At 35.9% G+C, this 25,131-nt stretch overlaps 1 protein-coding gene across 2 annotated transcripts in view; it reads left to right on the plus strand.

Annotated features, from left to right (window-relative positions):
- The first annotated feature begins 5,102 nt into the window (after positions 1 to 5,102).
- Positions 5,103 to 25,131, plus strand: part of xirp2b (xin actin binding repeat containing 2b) — a 50,951-nt gene continuing 30,922 nt past the window's right edge. Inside the window, exons 1-2 of one of the 2 annotated variants that reach the window (XM_066688634.1) lie at positions 5,103 to 5,190; positions 5,985 to 6,256. In XM_066688634.1, coding sequence (XP_066544731.1) covers positions 6,032 to 6,256 — 225 coding nt within the window. In that variant the 5' untranslated portion in view covers positions 5,103 to 5,190; positions 5,985 to 6,031. Of the gene's footprint in view, positions 5,191 to 5,715; positions 6,257 to 25,131 lie in introns of those variants that run through there. The other variant, XM_066688635.1, reaches the window with a different exon arrangement.

Raw genomic sequence — 25,131 nt, forward strand, 5'->3', positions numbered from 1 at the left:
CAATGACCGCAGACCAGCAGTGATGTGATTAACAAAAATCAAAATCTTCACCACCAGTCTTTTTTCAATGGGCAGAAAAGAAGTATGTTAATTTGTGAGTTATTCATATTTCTGCTTCTGGCATGTGTAGAATAAAGCAGGTTATCGCTAAGGAATACAAAGATGCAGTCTCTCATATCAATGCCCGCTTATGAATCTCTGCTCGGGAGCACTAAACAGTGATTCACAAGGCAGCTTTTAAAGAGCCATAGGGAATTTCTTCAAACATCAAAGTAATAATAGCTAGTCAAAGCCGTGGTAGTGTTTTGGAAGTGGAATTCTTTAAGTCTTTATTTTGCACAGCCTTCAACAGCCAACCCATAACATTATCATTTAAGCATGAGTGACAGGCTGTCTGGCTGTTCCCATTAATACTGTATCAGTAATAGTTTACAAACATGCAGCTGATTGCAGAAGGCTAGTGGAATTGAATACTCATCATCAGCATCCATATTATTATTAGTAGTAATAGTATTAATTTTGTTATCTGGAGGCTATTCATTTAAGAATTATAGAATTTTCAATTTTGAACTCATAAGATATAAACTTGGTTAGTTCAGAAATGACTGAATTGACCTGTAGGCATGGGAGTCCTCTAATTACACGTTGTCTTATAGTGAGCAAGCATGAGCACTCTACAACACTTAACTATCTCCTGAATAATGTTTTGGGGGGATTTGTGTCAAAATTTAATTAAGATACCATCCATATCAGATGTGTTACATTACTACTTAAGCAAATTCAAGCCTACAAACACACTCACACTCACATGTTACTATTTTACAGCTTGCCTTAGAAAATAATAGGTGGCTTATGCAACTCTGTTCATGTGAAAAAGGAAATCACACCCAAAGGGAGCATTGCTGCATGCAATGGGAAGAACTGAAAACTTATAGCAATGTCAACTCACACCTTTCAGAATCTGGGAAGCCAAAAAGTGGACCCCAGGCAACACTCCTTCAATTCAGACATGACAGGTGGAAACATGACAGAGCTGAAAAAGATGGCAGACACCGGAGGCACGCTGATAGAATCAGCACTGAGGACATCAGTGTCCTGCATCGACATGCACACTCGATCGATCATCAGACAAGCGTCAAGCTCAAGGTGATGCCCAGCACCGACACCGAGCCCAGGGCTGAGTGGAGCGTATATATATAATTTCTAAAAGACACAGTTAACAGCCAGGAAAGGGGCAGTTGCCAACTTTTCAGTCATAAAGACAGTGGCTAGTGAATTTAGAAGAGGTCTTTTGTGAAGGAGAGAAGCAATGCGATTAAAGCAGAGTGTTCTCGCAAAGAAGAGCATCTTCCCAAGGGCAAAAGGGGAAGTGTATGAGCAGAGCCAGGGAGAGGGCTCATCTCACTGACAGCACAAAGAGGCCTACCAGCAGCTTTGCTGTAAGTTTTCAGTCCTTCCCATTGCATACAGCAAGGTCTTATAGTCCCTTTGGGAGTTATTTATGACTTGAAATACAACTCCTGTAATTTATATCTCAGTTACTTAAAGATAGATTAACTGTAGCTAAGATGATGCAAGAAAAGAAAATCATTGCAAATATATTGGCAAGTTTTATATGAATAAGCATCCAAGTTTAAATTAATGTTGCTTACCAAGTCCTTTCAGGTGAAAGTGCCACAAGTTTGAAATGTTCCTCATGCTTCTCACAAGTTTCACGTACGATTGTTAAATAAACTGAGATAAATTGTAGAGATTCGCCGGATGATGTATGAACTATCTTTTAACGTTTTTTTATATATATCCAATATAAATGCTGTGTTTTAGGTTAACATCTGTTTTTGCTTGATGCATAGCTTTAGTTAATTTCTAAACACTTGGGAAAATATACAACAGCTGGACAGTGGGCATAATTTATAACATAACAGCTTTAGTAACAAAAATATACAAAGCTTTCCAAATGTTTATGGAGTGCAGCCTGTATTAGACAACTTATAATGCATACTAAAAACGTATTGCTATGCTTATAAATGAAACATTTTAAACTGTGAGCTGCATTTAAAACGTCCATGGTTTACAACTCACTTTGTTACTCAGAATTATGTAATTATTTAAATGCTAAGGATAGTGGTAGAAGATAAGTAAATGCTTATATATTGAGATACTGTAATCTTGTAGAGACTGTATGCTGATTCCTGGAAATGGGCAGAATGGCACGTATCCTGGTGGTTCTTTACTACTGTTGCATTCCTACTGTTTTTGTGCCTACAGTGCTCACTGCTCTACTGCTTTGAGTCAAAATCTGCTTATTTCTGACTGGATAACCAACAGACAATAGTAAAGCTCGTGCTCTGAATCTGAAATGTATTTCCCCTCAATCCAATAAAAAACATACTATATTTCGTTGATGAAAAAATAAATAGTAACATATACAGTTTTAAGTGAAACTGTTCACAATCCTCATTTGAAAAAACGTAATTTGTGTTCTATAATATACTTTTTAATTATTTGTTTCCCTGAGTATTTGAACCCTGATTCACCCTAGAGGAAACAATACACATTTAATATATTTCCGATGTATTCATGTTGTATTAGAGCATTGGGACATGTATTATAACAAAAGGTTTGAAGGTCAGGTTTCTGAAATGATCAGCACTTAAATATTCCCACTAAAACACTAAATCTCACCTTACAGGCTGTTTGCCTTTGAAATGTTTTATTCTCTTTCATTTTAGAAAAGAGAATTTTCGTTTTACTCATGACTAGATGTAGCCCCTTATGTTTTATTTCATTCCCTTTGCTTTATGCAGCATGATCTTCCTTTGGCAGCTCAGTTGTTTCCATCTGGATGTGCGTGTATGATATCAGTCAAGCTCATGATGAGTAAGGGAACATCATATAATTACGACAGCTTTGTTTATACACTGTGCGATGTGAGGGCAGGATTAATTTGTACCGGGCTTGAAAAAAGAAAAGGAAATATGATAAATTGTATGAAGACATTGTCATTGGGCCCAAAAAACACTTTTCTTTTTTCTCTGAATAAAAATATGCTGTTTCTCTGATATCTCTGTTTATTTAAGGGCAGACAATATATTGTGTAATACCTCTAGTGTGATTAAAAGCAAAACCTATTATGACTACAGTCTAACGCACAAAGTATACCCGAAGAAGGACTTACTTTAAATATATGACATAAAAACTATATATTAAATATACAATACATACATAAATTTACCACATTTTCTTAATCAAACACATTGATAGCTCTTTGTGTGATGTTTGTGTGATTTGCATTCCTATTTATTTCCAAACATTGTTTTATGAGTTGAAGTTTTGGCAGTTTGCCTCTTTGGGCTCAGTGGAATTCTGCCTGGGTAAATAACGACATATAAAAGTTCATGATGCCCTGGGGTCACCTTTTTTTGCTGTTGTTGTGTTGTTTTTAAGTTTTGACCCCATAGTCTGTGAGAGTGCACTGAACTCACTGTGCCCTGTTTCCATGCAGAAAGAGGAATATGTTTCCGAGAACGTATCCCTCTCCACAGAAATTGGAGAGATTTCAGCTGATGGGAGTGCAACACGTTGTAAGGGGTTTTCCACTATAATCCTGAAGGACATTTTTACATTGCCCAATCTGTTCCATAATCTGCCCCTTGTCTTCTGAAAGAACAGAGGAAGAGGAAGTTTTGCCCATTCCACCGTTATAGAACTGCGGAAACTGATTCAGATTTGAGGGCTGTCTTTCATCAACAGCCCATTTCAGGTTTGGCCACAACATTTATATTGAGTTGAGGTCTGTACTGTAACTTGGCCAATCCAAAACACAACATCTCTTCTTCTAAATACATGTTTTGGAAGATTTGTTGGAATATTTAGGATCATTGTCTTACTGCAAGACCCATTTTCGACATAACTTCAACTGACGTTTGAGGTTGTGCCCAAAAAGATACATTTTTTCCTCATCCGTCCAGGGAACATTCTTCCAGAAGTCCATGGGATCATCCAGGTGGTATATATATATATATATATATATATATATATATATAGAGAGAGAGAGAGAGAGAGAGAGAGAGAAGTGAAAAGTTAATTACTTTTTAATTGGCAGAAAGTGATGTATCCTGTTACTCTATTAACAGAATGTCTAATGCAAAATGATGCAATGGAATAACTTAGATCTATTCATATTACTAATTCCAAAAATAAAAATAAAATAAAAAAGACAGCACTATCACATTACGATTTACAGTTGTTTAATGGTGTAAGATGAGTACTCTGGACAGTCATGGGATACAGCTGAAAGTTACACGGATTCTCTGGGCCTTTGCTAAATAATGCATTTCTTAGAGGAGCATGCAGGAGCTTCTGTGTCTTTTTACCACTATCAGATGTGTCTATCTTGCTTGCTGTTCATTAGTTAGATGTGATCTCCTTCCTAAAAGGCTCCTTAATTCATTATTTTGTATTAATCGTGCCTACTTCCGAGTGAGAAAGAATACAAAAAGGTAAGATAGTCATGTTGTATTGCAGCATATTTGTCTGATAACCGTTCCTTACCATTTATTCCCAGTTAAATCAAGGGTCAGCTGGGTTATAGTTACTGTTTTTTTATTCTCAAAGCTGATTGCCTAGAAGTGAACAGTGGCAACACTTTAGCTTTTTTAGAATGCTTAAAACAGACTTATTGAACCTGAAAATGAGGAACTCCATTGGTAGCTAAATGGTTGCATTTTCACCAACACATTTCAGGTTCAATCCACATTAATGGGCTTCCTCTGTACATTTCCTGGCAGTGCATGCTCATAAGTCAGATGTTGCTTTTACTGGAATAAGCAGTGTGAGGTAAAATCACCACATGAGGTCAGTTTCGCTATGTACTTGCATAAATGCATTAAAATCCAAAGAGTTTATTAGAAAAAGATGTACTGGAATTAAGTAGTATAATTAAGTATTTTGGATTTAAAGTAGCAAAAGTTTATGTGTCACAGGACAAAACTGCTAATTCAGCCCTTTAGGAGAGAAAGACATGGGGAGGAGTCTTCTGAGGAAAAGGGTGTTTCGGTAAAAAGCTATAAATTTGGCAAGCTGGCTGTGAGTGTAATTGTTTGGAGTTTTCCATCATTTATGCAAGAATAATAGGATTTCCACAATCCTGTCATCTGGGCTCCTGATTTCCACAGTAGGATGTGATAGGTATTCAGTGTTTTTCCTGTTCTTGTTTCCTGTAAGCTGGGGAATTTTACCCATGGGACTTTCTTGTACTAATTCAAGGTTATGGGAGCACTTACTCTTGGAAAAATAAAAAAGAGAGAGAGAGAGAGATAGAGAGAGAGAGAGAGAGAGAGAGAGAGAGAGAGAGAGAGAGAGAGGGTGGGGGTGTGAGGTGGGGCTGGGAATTTAAGGGAATTCCTGCAGCTTTCCATGATTCATCTGTGAAATGTTTTTTTGTCCTTGTTTGCTTTTATTTATGTATTTATTTATTTATTTATTATATCTTTCTCCATCTTGTATTAATCTGTTCTGTACAGCTGAGGGCAGACCACAAATAATTGTTCAACCCCAGAATGCATTTTCCGTTTGAGTGTGTCAATTGCATGACTGCCAAATGACTAAAGTCTGAAAATGTTGGTTTGTGCAGAATGAAGGACCTGGCTCAAGGCCCACTCTGGAGCGTTTTCAATGAGTGGTTTTAAACACAAGTGGGAGTCTTGTGATACAGAGAGTTTCACTTTAAACACAGACTTTGCAAGTTACTTCATGTATTTCCATTACAGTGCTGGGACGCTACGGTTCCTAGTGTACACTTGAAGTTTATTTTTATTTGTACTTTTATTTTTATAATCATAGCCTTCAAACCCAGACAGTCAGTACATCTGTCTGCCGGCTGTGCACCCCGTTCCTTCTGACATCATAGAGAGTGTTACCCTATCAACTAGTGTTCTCTCTCTCTCTCTCTTGCTGTCTCTAACTCTCTCACCCAACAATAGACTTCCAGTTTCTGTACCTGGAGGAGGGGGATACTGTTTCTGCAACAATGGAAATTGAATCAGGAAATGGAATGAGGGCGATTGAAGCTGTGGTGATAGATACTACATCCACCTCCCACTCCAACACACATCTGGACCAAACCAGTAATGAAGTTGTCAAAGAAGATCTGCAAGCTGCGAAGAAGATAGAACGGTTTGACATCCCCCTGGACAGCCTGAAAATGATGTTTGAGAAGTCTACTGCCATGTATACTACTTCAACACCTATCAAAGTAAGTCATGGAAATCTTAAACAAGTGTGAACTAAACATTGTATAATATCCTCTCTCTCTGCTTCTGTAACTTTATATATTTTAATCTTGACAGCCTTGAGAGTTTTTGCCTACTTAACCTCATTACATGTATTGAAAAAAGTTTAATTAAGGATAGTAAACCAGGAAATGTATTTAATTTTGTCAACTTCAAGGTAACATTTTTATATTATTTCTAAAACCTTATATATGGTATATATACAAACATAATATGTTGTGTATTTCTTAAAGTCAGTCGCTATTGAGAATAACATGAATTATCATACTTCAAAAACAGCCATGTAATACGAAGTTATGAATATAAAGCGGCACTTTGAATAACAGCTAACCTATGAAAAATTAATGAAAAAATATACAGTTTACTCTGATGAAGCAGGGGCAAAGTGGTTTTGTAGCTGTAGGGTAAAGAACAGCTTTTTGTTGTCTTCATGTACTCCAGTAAATCAACAAACATGCTTGTCTTCTTTTATCTCTCACCTCTGGGGGTTTGGATCATCAGACCCACTTTTTAGACTTAGCATTAGCTGTTCTGCACATGAAAGTCTAAAAAAGGGCATTATCTACATTTTTGGGCCAAAACTTAAAACAGCAAAGGTGAAACTCCTGTAAGGTATAAAGTATTTTTCAAAGAATAAACTTGAAAAACAAATTAATCTATTTTAAATAGCATTGTGTTTCCCTGAAAGGTTTATAACATTTTAATGTTGTTTTGCCCTCTGAATTTTTCTTCTATGTGTGCCAGGGAAATTGAAATGGATTTTGCTAGGCTAATTCAGTTTGTGGAAAGAATGCAGTGTTATAAAATTATTTTAAAATATATCCTGCAATAAAGCATGCTTTAAACTGCATGCATGCTTTAATAAATTCTATATTTCCATTAGTTGTTTTTGTTTTCTTTTGTTTTCTTTAATTTGGGAAACACTGACATATTAAGCCATTTTATAGCTTAAACAAATACCACAAAAAAGTTTTTGGCCAGAAAAATGATTCACTCTTTGGCAAGAGTTTCTCAATAGTTAATTGATTTTTGTGACTTACAAAAGCCCTTGCTGGTACTGTAGCTGATGCTGAGGAAAACTTCAGTAAGTTTTTTCCATCATGGCATCATTTACTGAATGTTTAAAGGAGAATATAATTGCTTTCAGTACAAAATGGGGCATTGGAGGAATACAATTGATATAATGAAACACCAGTGGTCAAGAAAATACAGCTGTTTTGAATACTGCAATTGAAGGTTTCATTCTTTAGAAAATCTGCATCTAATGTTGTAAAACTGAAAGAGAGCCACATAATAGGTTAGGCAAGATTGGATTTCATCCATGACCCTAGTTTGATTAACCATGCATGCTTTGAACTGTTGCTGCAATTGTAACAACATATTAATGTATTAAAACCTTTGCATTGAATAATTCATAAGGAACAATCTTTAGGGCATTATAAAAAGCAAAGCATACAGTGTCAGGTGACATGTAACAAGATTTTCCACCTCAGAGATGTACCTGGACCAAAACCATATGCTGTATAGAATCTAGAAAGAAAACAAAATGCAAAACATTATAGACCAGCTTTTAGATTTGCAATGCCTTGTGAATTCATATTGTATGATTAAAGTGAACACAAATAACTTTAGGTTTATGTTGAGTTAATCATACAGTACTTTTGTTGTGTGTCACTTGTCAACACCCAGGGGCGGACTGGCCATAGGGAAGTGCGGTAGAATCCCCGGTGTATGAATATGCGTGGGCCGCTGGTCTTCGTTACATTTTTAATGATTATTAATATATTTTTCCATTACATGGTGAGAATTGCCTTGTTATTAGCTTGGCAGTCTCTTGCGCAGACATCATCACATTAGTCATTTCTTGGGTCTAAGGGGGCGTGGTGGACACTCCCTGGTTGGACTAGTCCAGATTTTCTTAGGATGTGATTGGTCAAACAGATTTGCCATACTGTAAAAGCTTTTAATTTGCAAAAAAGATGGCGAATGTACTCGGCATTCACTCATAGTGTAGCTTGAATTGCTATCAATGATACTGCTATGTAAAACACATAAAGTACTAGTTGTTTTACAAAAGCAATGTTGTAAAAATATAAGGGTCGGGGGCCTGACTGAATAAAACACTGTTCCGAAAACTGTCAGATAATCTCACAACCTAAAAAGCCTAAATTGATTGAACACTATTGCATTCATCACAGATTTAAGATACTATACTAAAAATCTCATATATTGTTCCCCAGATGTGGTTCACACAAAGTTATCTGGTCATTACTTTACCTTACCCATAATAGGCTACAATATGAATAAGAAACATAAACATTAAACATTAACAATGCTATTTGAAAACAAAGTTAAAAGTTAAATTCCAGTAGTAATAAGTTTGGTGGAGTTCAATACTAGCTCAATTGTCTTTGATTTATTATCAGTGCAGTTTTAAACTCCTAAATCCACTCCACTAAATCCACAAACATGCTGAGATATGAATTAAAATGTATCTGCCTTATTAGGGTGATATTATTTGGAAATAAATCAGGAGACTTATAAAATAGTCTGATACTTTATCATATTGCTGTCAGGCAGGGAAGACGTATTTGTGAAATAATTGAATTGTGTAAAATATAATATTCTGAAATCCATTTGCTTCCTTGTATGAAAAAAATGTCAATGTGGATAAATTGATGCAGTTTCACATATTGCAGACAATAGGTTTCTCAGCCACCATTCTGGCAAACAAGATAATTAGTCGGGAAAAGAGACTGTTGCTCAGTTGTTTGTATTTTAACAGGAAATGTTTTTCATCACGTTCAGATTACAGTTGAGCTGTTTAAGTAAACAAAACATGTGATCGCTGATAATGTTGCGAGATATTACTTGGACTGACTGGAGTCATCTTACTGTTGACTCTCAGCGACTGTAGAGAGACATACTCAACAGATTGACCTCCTGTTTAGGCATGAGCTTGCTTGAACCGGGTTGAGTTATCTAAGCTGTAAGGCTTTGCTCTGAGTTTTCCTTTGTTGGAATTGTTTTTTGAAGTTATGTTACATAAATTCAGGAAGTGAAGGCAGGATATTCAATCGATTATTTGTGCAGAGACCTGGGGAGCAGGGACAGCTTGTAAGCAGACAGAAAAAAAGATTTGTTGCAGCTCCACCTGTAGTGGCTCAGCTGGAATCATTACAGTAATTATGAGTGGCCATGGCAGAAGCCTGACACTAGCTACCTTGAAGGAAACTGGGCATTCATTCCTCATGTTGTTCTTTCAACATTGTTTTGCCATCTTGCCCGACATCATGTCAACAGAAGGTCTAAAGTTCAGCAAAATATATTCATAACAGAAAACACTCAATCATAATGACTAGGAAACAGAATTTGTGTTCTACTATTATGACAGTAAACTCTTGTAACATTTGATGTAAGGTTTTTGTTTGGCTACATCTCTTTTCTTTTTCTTTCCCTTGTTTTATCTGAATATAATATACATTCATCTGGACTGCATCTCCTGTTCTCTGTAGTTTGATTTATATGGATATATATAGTTAATCCAGGTACAGTAACCTTTAAATAGCATAGGCAAGACTGTTAGGTGGCATGTAGATAGCACATGAAGAAAAACTTAACCGAAAACCATGTTATTTAAGTGTAATTTGGAGCTTTATGGTTAAAATCTGATTGAACTTAAAAATAACACTTAATTACAATGTCCAGTCAGGCTGAAAAGAGCCCGCAGCTCAAAGGTCTTCCCACCCACCATGCAGTGGATAGACGTGGCCTGTGAGGATACAGCCCAGCCTACATTGGCTCAGATCCCATTTGTATGCCAGTGTTCTGGCTACGCACGCTAGGGACGATAGGGGGGAAAAAAAACAAAGAACAAACAAGATCTCCCATGTAGCTTTTTTTTTTCTTTTTTTTTGTCATGCAGAAGTTCAAAACATTGGTTTGAGGCTGTTTTCATTCTTTTAACTTCTGCATGTGAGTTTCACCATTGCCTGCTGAAAGGCAAACGTGATGCTTCACTACCAAGATATCAGAATGATGTCTTGGGTATGTAAGCAGTTGGCGTACATGCTTGTGAATTAAGCATTAATAACCAAACAAACATCGTGACACCTCCCCTTGTGGAAAACGTCAGATTGGCTCACCTGTACACTAGACTCGGCAGCCCGAAGCACGATCTGATAAAGGGAAAATTAGAATCACATGGATTTCTGAAACCGTGAGACAAAAAACTTCAAAGCAGACTTTCTTGTAAAACAATACTTAGTAAAACAAAGTAATTCCAATTTCCTTCTTTTATCTGTGGTAAATGACAGAAGATAATAAAATGCAATGCTAATTTATGTTTGAATACAGTCATGGGAATACCCAACCATTTGCTGAGAGATAAGCATTTATGTCTGTCCATCTAAACATGCTTCTGCTGTGTGGGGGGCAACTGCGTTAAGATGTGTAACATGTGCCAGGGGGTTTTTACAGGCAATCGAATTGTTTCACTAAGTGATTGGTCATATTTTAAATGGTTTAAGATTCTATAGGCACATTTTAAATGTAAATTACAGACAATTGTATGCAATATAAACACCAGCTGTAATAGAGCATAACAAAAAATATAGTGCAGTGGAAAACAAATATATGTTTCTTAAATAATCCATTTCCCAGGAGTTATGTTTCGGGCTGTATTGTCTTCTATAACATGTTTTATCTTTATTCAGTTTGTTGTAGCTGTTGCTTTTATGTGGCTTTTGCTGTGTTCTTTAATGCATAAAACTCCTGCTGAAAATAAATCTGACATGTATTGTGTTCTGTAAATGTCACTATTAAAAACATGACTAAAAGCAACAAAATATTGTTATACACCACTTCATCGCCAATAAAACTGCACCCGTATCACAAATGTGTATAGAGATGCTCTGTCTCTTCTGTGGTACAGGGGAAATGCCTCATTCTGCTCCAGCTCACCACCGGTAGACCTTGACACACTGATGAGGATTCATTTAAAATTGTAATTAGCATAGAATGTGTATATTGTCACAACCTTTACTGATGGTTGTGATGTCAGCAGTGTCATTCTTATTTCACCTACCAGTATTTTAATAGAAAACAGTTCTGACGTTAAAACAGCTTGTTTCCAGACATTTAAAAATATCCTTAGGAACATAAACAAACGTGTCTACAAAGAATGCCTTCTAAGAGCAAGCTAAGGCTGATAAGTTGATTTTGGTGTTGTTAACCTTAAGTACAATTTACTGTTCACATGACTACATTATTTGTTCGCAGAAGTCCATTTCTCCTCAATAGGTTAATGTTTTGCAAGAGCACTGTTACTTATTGCTGTTTATTATAAGGGTAAATAATTCAGTGACGAAATGTTAGATTTTTTTGGATGAGGAAAAAACGCATCTGTTAGAAGCTAATCAAGTCAACAGATGTTAAATGTTAAAAGGTAAGCTGAAGTTTAAAAGTTTGAAACAATCCAGATATCTGAACCCCCTAATTCACAAGATGCAATCTCTTCTTGTACATTCTTGTACACTAAATAGATAAGAACATAATGGCAAATAAATACCACATCTGATGTTGCTGATAACCTTTTCAGAAAAGAAAGAAATACATTTTGAATTTGTTTCTTTTCATCTGCATAAACATGGTTGGAGAGTGTAGATGGGCTGAACCCAAGCTTGATTCCTCTGAGGTTCTTTACAGCTGACCCTGCAGGATGCTATGGTCTCAAGCTCCAGCTGGGTGAAATGTTTTGCTATTGAAATAAAACAAATTGGAGGTCGATACACTGACACAACTATCCTGTTTACAAAGCAAATCCATTTAAAATATAATGACTATTTATGTTTTAGAAACAAACTTTCTTAACTATTGAAGGATTTCATTTGTTTCTCCTTTTTCAATCAATTTTCAAAGATTGAGTTAAAGAGCTCATAAAATCTTTACAGGCTATATCAGATTTATAGACTTTATTACCCTAGGACAAATTCAATCTGAGTCAGGGAATTTATTATTTTAATTCCCTAACCTTTTTAATATGTTTGCTACTCCGATGCTAATATCTGTTTGGTTATGTATATTGAAGAAATAGGCAATGTGTTTAAACCATCTAGTATTTGACCATCTTATATATATCTTGTGGGAATATTCCCTTGTTTATAGTGATTTACAGCCACCTCCAAAAGTATTGGCACGCTTGATAAACATTAATTACAAAAAGTCTATATAAAATAAACAACATAGGTAATGAGCTATATTTTATGCTAAATATTATGGGAAAACAATATGATTTTATACTTATACAATTGCTCAGAGAAAACATTTATTTCTAATCAATTTTGTAATATTTTTCTGTCAAAATTATTGGCACCCCTAAAGATTTGTATCAATACAATCTGCATTAATATTCTACTTTTTAAACTACATTTCAGTCATAAGGAACTGTAAATAGCTTAATGAAATTAAAGGCTGCTGATCTGATAAGATACAGCCAAAGTGTTGCTATGGACAAATTGTTTTAATTTATCATTACAGTTATTGTTTTATTAGTAAGTACTTTCAATTGGCCTATGACTTTAAACTGAAGTTTTCATTTTTTTTTTGGTATCAAATATCAGAAGAAATAATAATTGCTGAATTAAGTCCTTTTATCTAGTGACCCCCACAAATATAACCCACAGTGGTCAAGTTCTCTGAAAACAAGACGATTGATACGCAAGTTACCACAATAATACAAATTCAGATTAGCGGTGAGGTTGATCTGCATGACTTAACCTTGAGGCTGTTTCATTTTATACAAGATATAGGTTTATTAAAAGGTAAATAGTCAACATGTACTTGCAAAGATAGGATTGAGACAAGCAGGGTGGATAATATCAAAAGTGAGAGTGCGAGGAGATCTATCCAATACTCGAGTTTCGAGGCACAAAACATGTAAAATAAAAAAACAGGTATTATAATTACGCTACCCGTTCCTTCAATTTAGATGCCATTCACAAGTTTTATGTAATTGTGATTTACCTAATTCTTGACTAGTGCATGAAATATACTACCTGTGTGGTTTACTGAGATTCAGTTATGCAAACGTTTGATAACAAGTAGGGCTGGCAGACTGCTTCGACTTGAGGACGGTTGCAAAGCTTTCAGGTCTTTGGTGGAGAAGTTCTGGTTCCGTTCAGTCTTCCTGGATTTCGTCTCCCTGGTTTCTTCTCCCAGGTTGTTCCACTCCAATTGCTGGTTTTAACTTTCTGATTTGATATGTTTTAGACAAAGAGATTCTAATCTCTTTCCTTCCAAACTTCTGATTGGTCAGGCTTGGGGTAATAAAATTGAAATTCAAATCGAAGCAGTCTTTGCCGTTCCTCTCCCTTGATTCCTACAGAAGGTGTATTGGGTGTGTGATGGCTTTGAAGAATGTGAAAATGGTTCAAATGTTACCTAGAGTTTCTAACTCTCTATATTGTCAAGTTTTAGTTCTATCAATTACATTTTCAGTTCCCTAAAAGCATGACCTTACAGTTGATACCAAACAACCAGGTGTTCTTTCTCGGTGATGTTACATTTGAGTCTTCTTGGAATTCCAGGGGGGCTGGCCTGATGCCCATGTCAGTGGAGGATAAATTAGGATGTGTGAATAATTCTCTTACCAAATGTTAATGTTGCAATGTATGTGAAATATAAATGGTCCAATGGTTGTTTTAGCTAATGCTCTTTCTTTTAAGACCAAACATGGCTTGAGCATATTTTGGTTCTGAGGTAGAATTACTTAAGTGTCGTTAAGTTAGTTTTAAGTCACCTTTTATTGTTTGTTATCAAACTGAGGAAGAAGCTGGATAACACTTCTGTTACCAGCATGTACTTTGTATTTGGGTTCGTTGCCCTGGTCTATGGAATATATAAAGTACCTTGAATGTCTGTGTTTCACAAAATAAATCTTCAGTTGGAATGTGATGCTGGTCTCTGTGGAGATGGGCATGGCAGCCCATGTGTCAGTTTGGAGCATCTCCAGCATGGATGTGTTATCTGTCGTACTTTGGTGAGCACAGGCCTGTATCGTTAAACACAGAACTTCAAAGCTGTCTCCTTAAGTCCTTTAACACAAGCCCAAATGTCTCAGTTAGGAAGGAATATGCATTTCTGTATATATTTTCCAAATAAGGTTGTATGATTTACAGAACTGTATTGTGGCCTTCCATGGCTTCCTGTTTCACTGGGGTATAAATATGAATAACAATTTTCATCCATCACCATGGGAAAGGCACAGGCTGTTGACCTTCATAAATCAGGCAATGGGAAAAAAATAGCTTAAAATCTAAATATACCACTTACCACTATTAGGGGAATAATGAATAGGTTCAAAAGCAGTGGAACAGGGCTTGCCTGTGTAGGCAAAGAAAAATCCAAGGGGCACAGCTGGAGAAAAATAGAACTTGGTTGCATCTTGGGGTCACCAAGTCTCCAAATCTACAATTAGACACCACTTCCGTGCCACTAGCCTATTTGAAAGGGTTGCCAGAAAAAAACTTTATTGAGAGCAACCAAGAAATGTTAAAGCCTGGAGTTTGTTAAACGGCATTGTCACGTGGATTGAAAACAGGTGCTTTGGTCAGATGAGACGAAAATAAAGCTCTTTGGCCACAGACACCAGCAATGGGTTTGGCATCTAAAAGAAAAGAACCTCATACCTAATGTATAGTGGTGGATCTTTGATGTTATGGGTCTGTTTTGCTTCCACGGGTCTTAAGGTCAATGGCATCACAGACTCTACCAAATATCAGCACATTTTAAGCAAAAACCTGGTTGCCTTTGCCAGGAGGTTGAAACTTGGCCCTAAGTAGATGTTCGTTAATCATCAATAGAGTATGTTCCACATTGTTGGAAAATTACAATATAGCTCATTACCTGTATTGTTTATTTTAAATATTTTGATCATCTTTATCAAGGGTGCCAATCATTTTGGACGTAACTGTATGTAGTTTATGTAGTTTTGTCTTTTCCAGTTAACCAAAAGTACACCTGGATTCAGAGGTTTACTGCTGTTTCTAAACTTTTTGTAAATCCCTTAATTTTGTGTACAAGGTTTCTGTACACAAACATATTAATAAAAAGTATAAATAAAACTGCGTATTACACATTTCTTTATAGGTTATTCTATAGACTACCTTTGGCACCTCTGCAACAGACACACATCCCAGCACCTGCACCACACAATTCAAACAAGTGACAGACAAATTGTGTGAAAAAACATCCCCCAGGCAAGATGTTTGAAGAGTATTTCGAGTGATGTCACTCTAATAAGCTGATAAAAACAAGTAATTCTGTTCAATAAGCGAGTTTGCTTAATGGGTAATAGTCTGCATCTAAAGTTCAACAATAATACATATTTTTAACATATTTTCCATCAGTACCCTTCAGCATGCATTTCTTTAGAGACGGAACATAAAGCAGTGTGGCTCAACTGATCAGAACTGGCTTTGAAGACTATGCATTATTATTTCAATATAGAATCTCACATTTTTAGACTGAAAGAATGACTAATGAAAAGGGACATGGCTTTTGCACAGCTAAGTGCACGTTGACTGTATTTTTAATGTACAGTCCAGACAGTGGACATGCTCTGGAAATATAATTGAAGCCCACACAGACTAAAGCGCTTAACCGAATCACATTCACATCAGTGCAGTGTCTGTCACAGCAGCATTAACATTTCTAACCTTGTAGCAAGTGCTATTTTTACGTACAATGTGATCACTTTGTAACAGAAGTATCACAGACTAATCTAGATCAATATAATGTTGAACACATACATAGAAAGTCAATATTAGTGTTGCTTTTTGTAATCTTTCTTTTATAATGAGGTTCATATAGGGAACAAAACAAACAAAAACTATTGTCTGAACAGTTGTATTTGTTTTGTGGAAATGAATTAATTCAGCCTTTTTAGATCATTTTAGTAAGATCTTCATATAACATTAATGGCAGTACTCAAATATATGTATTTTCATCAGGAGGCAACTTCAGAATGAATGATTAAATGAGCAACCGATGAGATGAGGTCTTTAGATAATACAAAAATAGAAACGGCCACCTAAAGCATTATAATGGTCAATTGTGGAGTTTGATATAATGTTTCAGTATGGTATCGTGCAGTTATTGAATTGAAAATAAACTAAATCTTTATTTTTAAAACAGGGTGTTGGTGTGAATAAAATTAGTTTCTGTGAATGCCATCATATATAGTATGGCAAAGAAATATGTTTGACCACATTGTATTGTTCCCCAAAACATTTAACTATCTGTGGAAAAATAATCCTTATCTTAACAGCTTTTGTAGTCTTATAAGAAATTGCAATTTATGTGAGAATGAAATAATGAAGAGGATTCATAACACATGATTCAAAATACAATACAAATTGGGTTTCACTAACAATTGTTAAATTAATACTGTACAGCACTTAAGTCTTGTTTGCTTCATTAGTATTTTGCTTTTGTAGAGGTACAATCACTGTGCTGACACGCATCAATTTGAAGGAATAGACTACATTTTTAGTTACACGGAACAACATATAATTTAAGAAATGGAAATATCTTAACTCCAAAACCCGGTGTTATCATTGAATGTATATGTATTTATAAGGATAATGGAAGTGACCCAATTAAGCCCACGTAATATAAGCCCACTTGTTCTTTTATTTTGAAATACAAAAATGACAGGAAATTTTAGATGGATGATCTGTTTCAGAGCAAATGCACAAAGTTGTTACTGTCATGTTACTTTTTATTTGGAGCCAATCACATTTTTTGTTCTTGAGTTATGTATGACTCTGTGCTGCCACTGTGCAGCAGCATTTTTAGAAGTCACCCCAAACCTTTGCTTTATGGACAAGACAGTGTTTGGTGAAGTCAACAGTAAAGATGCACCAATATGAACATTCTGGGCCGATACCGATATCCGATATCCGATATTTTCCTATTATTTATTGACCTATAGTACGAGAGCAGGTCGAGGGTGAACTGCATTGCAGTTCATGTGCATCATTCACATTTTGTTTAAAGTACATGAGTAGAATAGAACAAATCGGACGCTTAGTTAGACGCAATAAAAGCCGCACCATTAGACAGAAATATCTGTCAGAAATATCGGCCATTTTAAAGCAAACGGCCAATAGTTGATATAATTATTTTTTGCCATAATGTCCCGATACCGATCGGTGGCCTATCGATTGGTGCATCCATAGTCGAAAGGTAATGGATGAAAGAACTGTGCTGCCATTCCGGTGTTAGCAGGGACAAAATTTGAATGGAGGAATTCCCTGCGAAACTTGATGTGCTTCCACTGCTCTCAAGCCACAAAACATCATCGGAGGCTTTGAGAGCACTAGAATATTCCCTGTGAGCCAGAGCCGGGTGGACAGACAAGTGTCTCCTTTTTCTGAAGCACCTGTGCAGACTTCCACAGCCCCACCAGCCCCGGCCCCAACCCCAACAACCAGCACACCAGCAGAGCAAACTGCCTCTACAAGTGCAATAACTCCATGTGATGGAAATTAGTCTCTGATAATATAAAAAATACTATTGTATTTGGTTAGGTTGGTTATTTGAGATCTGAATTCAATAATCTATGAAATATTAAGTGCTTAATCAATACAATTTGAAGTATTTATTGTTAAAACTCTTGTGGGCTTATTTGGGACACCTTATAAGCCCACTCTGGAATTTTCACTTTTGCAAATTAAATAATTTGTCAATTTATGACAATTAAGTGTTTAAATGAGAGATTAAACTTTGATTTAATACCCCAAAGTCACATATGTATAAGAAAATATGAAAACTTAATTGGGTCACTTCCCCTACATGTTTAAACAGTATTTGTTCTACTTTATTGATTGTGTGGCTCACATAATGATGATGATGATGATATTATTGGTGTTATTGGCCTTGCCTTTAAATACAAATAATGGTTTGATTACTGCACCATCAAGAAGTTTCCTTATTAACCACAAGGTGGCAGTCAATCAAATACTCAAATATGAGACCAGGCCATTGCACTGAAGGGAACTCCATATAAACCTCATACTGTATGTGGGATTTTATTACTAAGGAGTACAAACTCGTAAATCAAACCATTCTCAGAGAAATGACATTGTTAGGAACAAGTTGAATTAATTAAGCACAGTTTCCCATATATAGTATTCATTACCAAACGATCACTGAATGAATAAGCTGAATATCTTAGAAATCAATGCAAAATGGAAAATGGAAGTGCCATGGAAGTTCTAATATGATATCAGTGATTACATTCAAAAAGCTTGGTTTCATACTCAACTTTTCATTTTCATTCAACTTTTATTGTACTCAACAAAATAATTTACTTTAAACTGGCATATGGACACAATCTCGAATAACAATCAAACATAAAAAACAATTATTTTTCAGTTAAATTTATAATTTATGTTGGGGTGCTTAGAATTGGAATTTGGAGTTTAGTGTAAAGAACTGCAGCAATAGATGCTTCCATTTGCAGAGTGTCAATCTAACTCATCTGTGTTGGTCTAAATAAGTCTAATGGTGTTTGATAGTTGGCATGCTTTAACATACCAGTCTTTGCCATGACCTAGCACTAAAAGCTCCTGTACATGCTTTCTCAAACGCCTTCCTCCGAAAAGAATTATTGGCAAACAGATCCTACAGTTTCAATGAGTATAAAAATACTATTTTTTTTATCTTGCAAAAGATTCAAATACCCAGTTATACATGACAGAAGCCTACAATATGTCTCTTTAAACATATTTTAAAGAGAACCACCATAGAGAACATTGGATTTAATAGAATAAGAGAAATGAGCACACTAGTATAAAAACTAGCAATTTTGCATTTTATCACTGGAAAATTTAATTAAACATCATATACATGGAAAATGATATCACAGTCCAAACATTATTGGAAGCTTATTTTTGTTTCCTTTTTTTTGTTTGTTTTTCGTTTTTTGTTTGATGCTTTTTTGGTATTTAGTTTCCAACATTGTAATGGCTTTCAGAGAACTGAGATAAGGTGTCAGATATGTCACAGGACAAGCTGTTGCTAAATATATGCACTGTTGCTATGAATGTGCATGGTCCACTGCTATTTACTTTGTACTACTGATATAGATTTCTGAGACTGTAGCACAGACTGTATGGAATATTGTTTATGTCCATCTGTACTTCTTTTTGTAGTCAGCATATGTTCACTTCCCACAATGGAGCTATATTGTTTTTTGTCTATGCCGTTCATTCGCTCTTGCCATTCTACATTGCAGTTAATAGCAAGTTGTCTAAGTTTTCTTTTCACTAGGGCTCTGTAGGAATATAAATTATGCTTCACACAGTTGTGTAATATATTCTGTTTCAGTAGTCACATAAATACTCAATTTGACGCTTTCAGCTTCGCTTTGTGCTGTTTAGAATTTAAAAATATGACGACACTTACAAATCTATAAAGCATATTCAGAGTTAGTGCTACTGATGCCCTCTGCCCTGCCCTCCTGCATATCCCCCATAAAGAAGGCAGAGAGAGTTGTAAATACAAACATGAGGTCATAGTTGAGCTGAGCTCTACCCAGCAGACATCTGACAGATGACAGACGGATGTGCATCTAACATTACTTGAATAACATGACTTTTCTCCTATGCTGGGTAAATAGAGCTACTTAACAATATGATTGTTTATGTATGCATCATAAGTAAAGAAAGCTATCTTTCCCTTTTGCATGTGTAATGATGTGTAATCATGTTTGAAAACACATAAATGTTTAGGTTGCAACCACAATCTTAGATAAACATGAAAGCAATATAAGAGCTGAACCAGGCACCATTTTCCAGCCAGCTGCAAATGCATTCCCACTGAACACATGCGCAGTGCACAGTAATTATGGCTCATGCCTTATTAATGCCACATCATTACCATAATATCAATCTTGTAAACAGTTCCTTCAACATTATCCCACATTTCATTCTAATGCGTCTGCAACTGCAAGGGCAATGGGTACAAAAATAAACTGCTCATTGTTCACTGATATCTAGTTTTCATTTCTGTTCTTATTAAATATGTTAAGCAATTTCATTTTCCTTTTGCTTCTTTCGTGGTCTTAAGATTAGATTTTCTTTTGAAACTGATAATCTTGTCCAAATATTTGTATAAACCACCTATGTTTCCACGTAACCTTCAAGCATGCAAGTATTTAATGTCAAAGCACTTCTCAAAGTTAGCATCCACAGTAAATTCAGAGTGTGAAAACATAGCTACAGCCAGCCCAAAATATCATTAAATATAATTCTGAATATAAATCTGAAGGGGTTAGAAATAATAAAAAATGATTCCCTGAATTTCAATTTGTAATACTTTAAAGCTCATTGGAGGCTTGCCATGGGTTTTAATTAAGGCAGACGGTATTTCAATATTCCTTGAAACTGTTTTCCTCTCCCATGTGTCTTGGGATTTGTTTTTTGCAATACTAGTTTAAGTCAAGGAGGCAGATTTGGCTGATAGACGGGTTCACAGCCCTCATCCACAGATCATCTGCTTTAAGATGACCTCTAATAGATTATCAGAAGGACTGTGTTGCTTATGAAGTCTCCTTTAAGATTTTTACAAACAGGCTTAAAACAAAAATAAGCATAATCTTTTGAGTATTATACTTTATCTATTTGTCAGTTTTACCTCCATCATTGAATGAAATGAGAAACCGAAATAAGCAGTTTGACGACGGTGGCTGCAGCTGGGATATGAGGACGGAGCGTACTTGTGCTGCAGTACTGATGTAGCCTACCTCAGGCAGTATCATACTGTACCACAAGACTATTCCACTTTGCCGGCTTGTACTTCCAGTAACACTCTCCCAGGCAATTTATCTGCATAAGCATATTTCCAGGTTGTCCATTGGTGAAATATTGATGTGCATTACTATTCTGGGTGATAGTTTAAATCGTCACAGTCTGCACATATTGTAACCGGCTTTTCTTCCATTAAGACCTGCTCCCCTTTTAACCAAAGACATGAGAGAAGACATATTGAAAACAGTTTGATTTAAAACTTTAACTTAAAAAAAAAATAGATCTCAGAACCTCAATAATGGGTCTAAAAAATGCAAGTTATTTTAACAGCTGTAATAACACATGGGGAAATTTAATGCTCTGTTAAGAATACAAGAACTTTAGACTATTTGGCTCATCTTGGTTGTTTTGTAGCCTTTGCATCTTGATTTCAGAAACCTTTTCTTTCTGGTTAACACCTTAAACTCATTTACAAGTTCAATGTTGTAATATATTGGCTGACTTTTAAGTCTAACTATTATGTAATGGAGACCATGTCTACTAACTAGAGAGGCAATTAAAAATTCCGAAGTAGCATCTTTCAACACCACAATGCCAATTCCCTATGACATAATTTGTTTCTCCTAAAGCCAAGCTTATAATCACTTAGCTTTAAATGTGTTTCTGAGTGTAATTTGCTCCTTAATTAATATCTGCCTTCCCCCCCATTTTGAATTCATAATGATATATTTTTGCTAGCTATTGCCATCATGGTCTTATCCCTGCACTGGTCATATCGAAGTATTCAGAAGTCTGTTTTAATTAGAATTTAGAAAAGTTACAATTCAAAATTATATATATATATTATAATAATGCAAAGTCATTATTTGTGCGTATGTTTTTATTGTTTTTGAAAGCAATTACACACATAGAAATGTACTCAACAAAAGCCGAAAGCCAGCCTTATGCCATGGAGACAGCTTTGGTTACCATAGTAAACTTCTAAAGCAAAACCAACAAGGAAACGTTAAGGTGCTGGTGCTGAAAAACCAATGATGCCAATGGAAAATGTGAAGTGCATTCCATCAGTTTACTCTAGTTAAGCATTGATAGTGGCAGAGACAGCGGGTAAAACTAAGCAGGGTATTTAAAATGTCAAGGTTGTGGTTCTGTAGACCAATATGCAGAATGACTAACACAGTGTAAATAACAGTGTGTTACAAACTTCACACACTGAACGATCTGCTATGATATTATATTTAGCATATTTGTAAACCATACCATGAAGATTTTAAACCTTAGCATTTTTCAAGTACCTGATCCAGTATTTATACCTCTCCTAATAATAATTTAAAAAGCCATCGTCTATTTACTGAGTGTTACTAGAATACGGAAGCTGATGAAAGTAAGTGAAACAAGATTTGCATGCATCACACATGGTATTTGCAGCAATGACATAAGGGGAAAACATTGTGCAAACTGAGAAACCTTTCTGGACAACCTGGAAATAATCTCCCTCATTTACGAAAACTTGTATCTAAAACAGTGACATTGTGAAATAGCACAGCTTGTTACTTCAGTACATCACATCCCACTCCAAAAAACATTACAGTTATCACTGTTGTTCCTACAAAGTGCTTCTTTAGCTGCTAATCAGTGGTCATTTTCTTTTGGTCAAATAATGATAATGGATGAAAATGCAGCAAATGTTAGTGAATACATGTTTCTATTATTTGGAATTAAAAATATATATTGTTTTTATTAACATTATCATCATAATTGTAATTCTTATTATTCAAAGAGATGAAAGTGTTGAATTTGTGTTTGAGCTTTCAGTTCTTCAGAAAGACATGGTGTGTAGTGCCAAAAATGTTTTACACAAACAATTTATATCAGTTGCAAAACTCAATTACATGTGTAAACATAAACCACAACTGCAGTTATGTCTGATCTGAGTGCAGTACCTCCTACATGATTGAATGAAACTCACAGCAATACTGTTTTAGAAGATATACCTCAAAAACCCAGTGCTTCGCTCTGGTCATGAGTGGCCTTCTTGCTGCAGCTTTACCCTGTGAACAGCCTGTGTGTTAGCGGTCGAAGAGGCTCTTCACAAAGCTGGTTTCTCAGCCCATATTGCCGAGCAGATGTGAGAATTGGCATGCTGTGCACTTTCACATTTCTCAGTTGGACTACACAGTGAGCTTCTACCTATTGTTGGACACTGGGGAGAAACGACCTCATTTGCACCCTTCCCTCCAACAGAAATGTATAATTTTAAAAGTCTTTATATGCTGTATAGTATCTTACCAAGGCAAGTTATTGTTTTTATTTTCATATGCATATCTTTAAATGGTTAACCAGCAGTACAGTAACCTGTTAGCTGTTGCATGTAATTGGCCTTGGTACATGAACAGCGTTAATGTTTCCTTTTCATCTTCCCTTTTGGCGTGAGAAAGGGAGGAACAGCTGTGTGTGTAAAGCTGGCTGGGGTGTATCTCTCATGCGTAGTGAGAAGGAACATCATCATTTGTAGCTCTAATGTTTGTGAGACGCAAACACGCTGTCTCTACTTTCCCCAGCCTTTTTTCGAATTTACTCCTTTTACATATTAACACTGTGATGCATCGTGAGGGAAAATGGTTAAACGGTGATGAATACAGGCACATCCTTCGGACTGTAAATCAATGAAGATCATTTCTGGCCATCCATGACATTAGCAGTCGCATGCTGCAGCCCCAGTCACCCTTGAAATAGTTTTTGGAGAAGGTGTTTGACATTTTGATGAAATACACTAGTTTACACTCTGTGTTCTCACTTGTCAAGTCACAAGAACCAAACAATACTGTATGTATTGTGGCTCAGACTACTTTCCTCAAACACAAGTACACATTGTTGTTGCTGTCGTTGTTGTTGTATAACTGCACAATTAATGTGAATAAGGAACAGGTCAGAGAACATTAGTGAGTTTGCAAGAAGTGTGTTATAAGATATTGCTCTTGGATTTGTGTTTTGTTTTTTACCCATACATGTGCTTTAAAGTACAGTCAGTGTATGATGTTCTATTACCCAGGACAAGCTGTACTTTGAGTGAAAGGATATCTTAGCTCACAAATTGTCACATTACTTATCCAAATCTGTCAAAGACTGAGTCACAATGCATTTTCAAGTCATAAGGAACCTTTTTCCGCTAATTACTAGTGGATGAGTAACTCATTGTTCAACTCACCTTTAATGTAGTGACTGTTGTGTCTGCTTCTGTGATAATAAATTGAGTACATTATTAATGGAAAGCACTTTGTGAATCACTGTTATGAAACCTGTTATATTGAGATTTTGTAGTGTTTGCTGCATTTAAGGTAAAAGCTCTGGAGTATTAGGATAATTTGTTAACTAGACCCAATATGCTTATAATTCTGCATCATCTGTATCTGTTTTGTTTAACTATACTAACATATATCTACAAGTACAGTATCTGCTGCATGTGGAAAGCCACTTCTCTAACCTATTACCTTTTGGCTTGGAACACTGTATAAACTTATTTTGCAATGCCCTCCAGCTGGCACCACTCAGAAGACACTTATGTATTCTGTGCAAGACAGTAAAAGAGCTCACAGAATTAAAAATAGAATGTGTAGTGTGCTTCTTTGACATTCTGGAACACATCGCTTTGCATTTTAATATGGCAACTAAGGGCTGTAACAAAATTAAAGGACATGACAGTGATCACAACTGGAAACATATTTCAATCCAGAAAGCAATCACATCAAGCAATTGTGCATGGATCAATGTGCTTTGCACCAAGGACTGCAATTTAAATTGAACATTCCCTCCCAACTAGGAGTTACACATGAGCTGCCTTTCAGCATCAGTGGTCTGAAATAAGACTTCTCCCAGGGCTGCTTTTGCAGAGCTGTAACTGAAGGGAGGGCAATTCCTTGAGTGCTGTTATCAGTGGTGTTCAAGAGTCATACCCTCAGTTTACATCATAATCAATACCACTGTACAATGTCAGGTATTGGGATGCTTAATGCGAATGTATTATA

The sequence above is a fragment of the Amia ocellicauda genome, chromosome 16, assembly GCF_036373705.1.
Source record: "Amia ocellicauda isolate fAmiCal2 chromosome 16, fAmiCal2.hap1, whole genome shotgun sequence".
Taxonomy (NCBI): domain Eukaryota; kingdom Metazoa; phylum Chordata; class Actinopteri; order Amiiformes; family Amiidae; genus Amia; species Amia ocellicauda.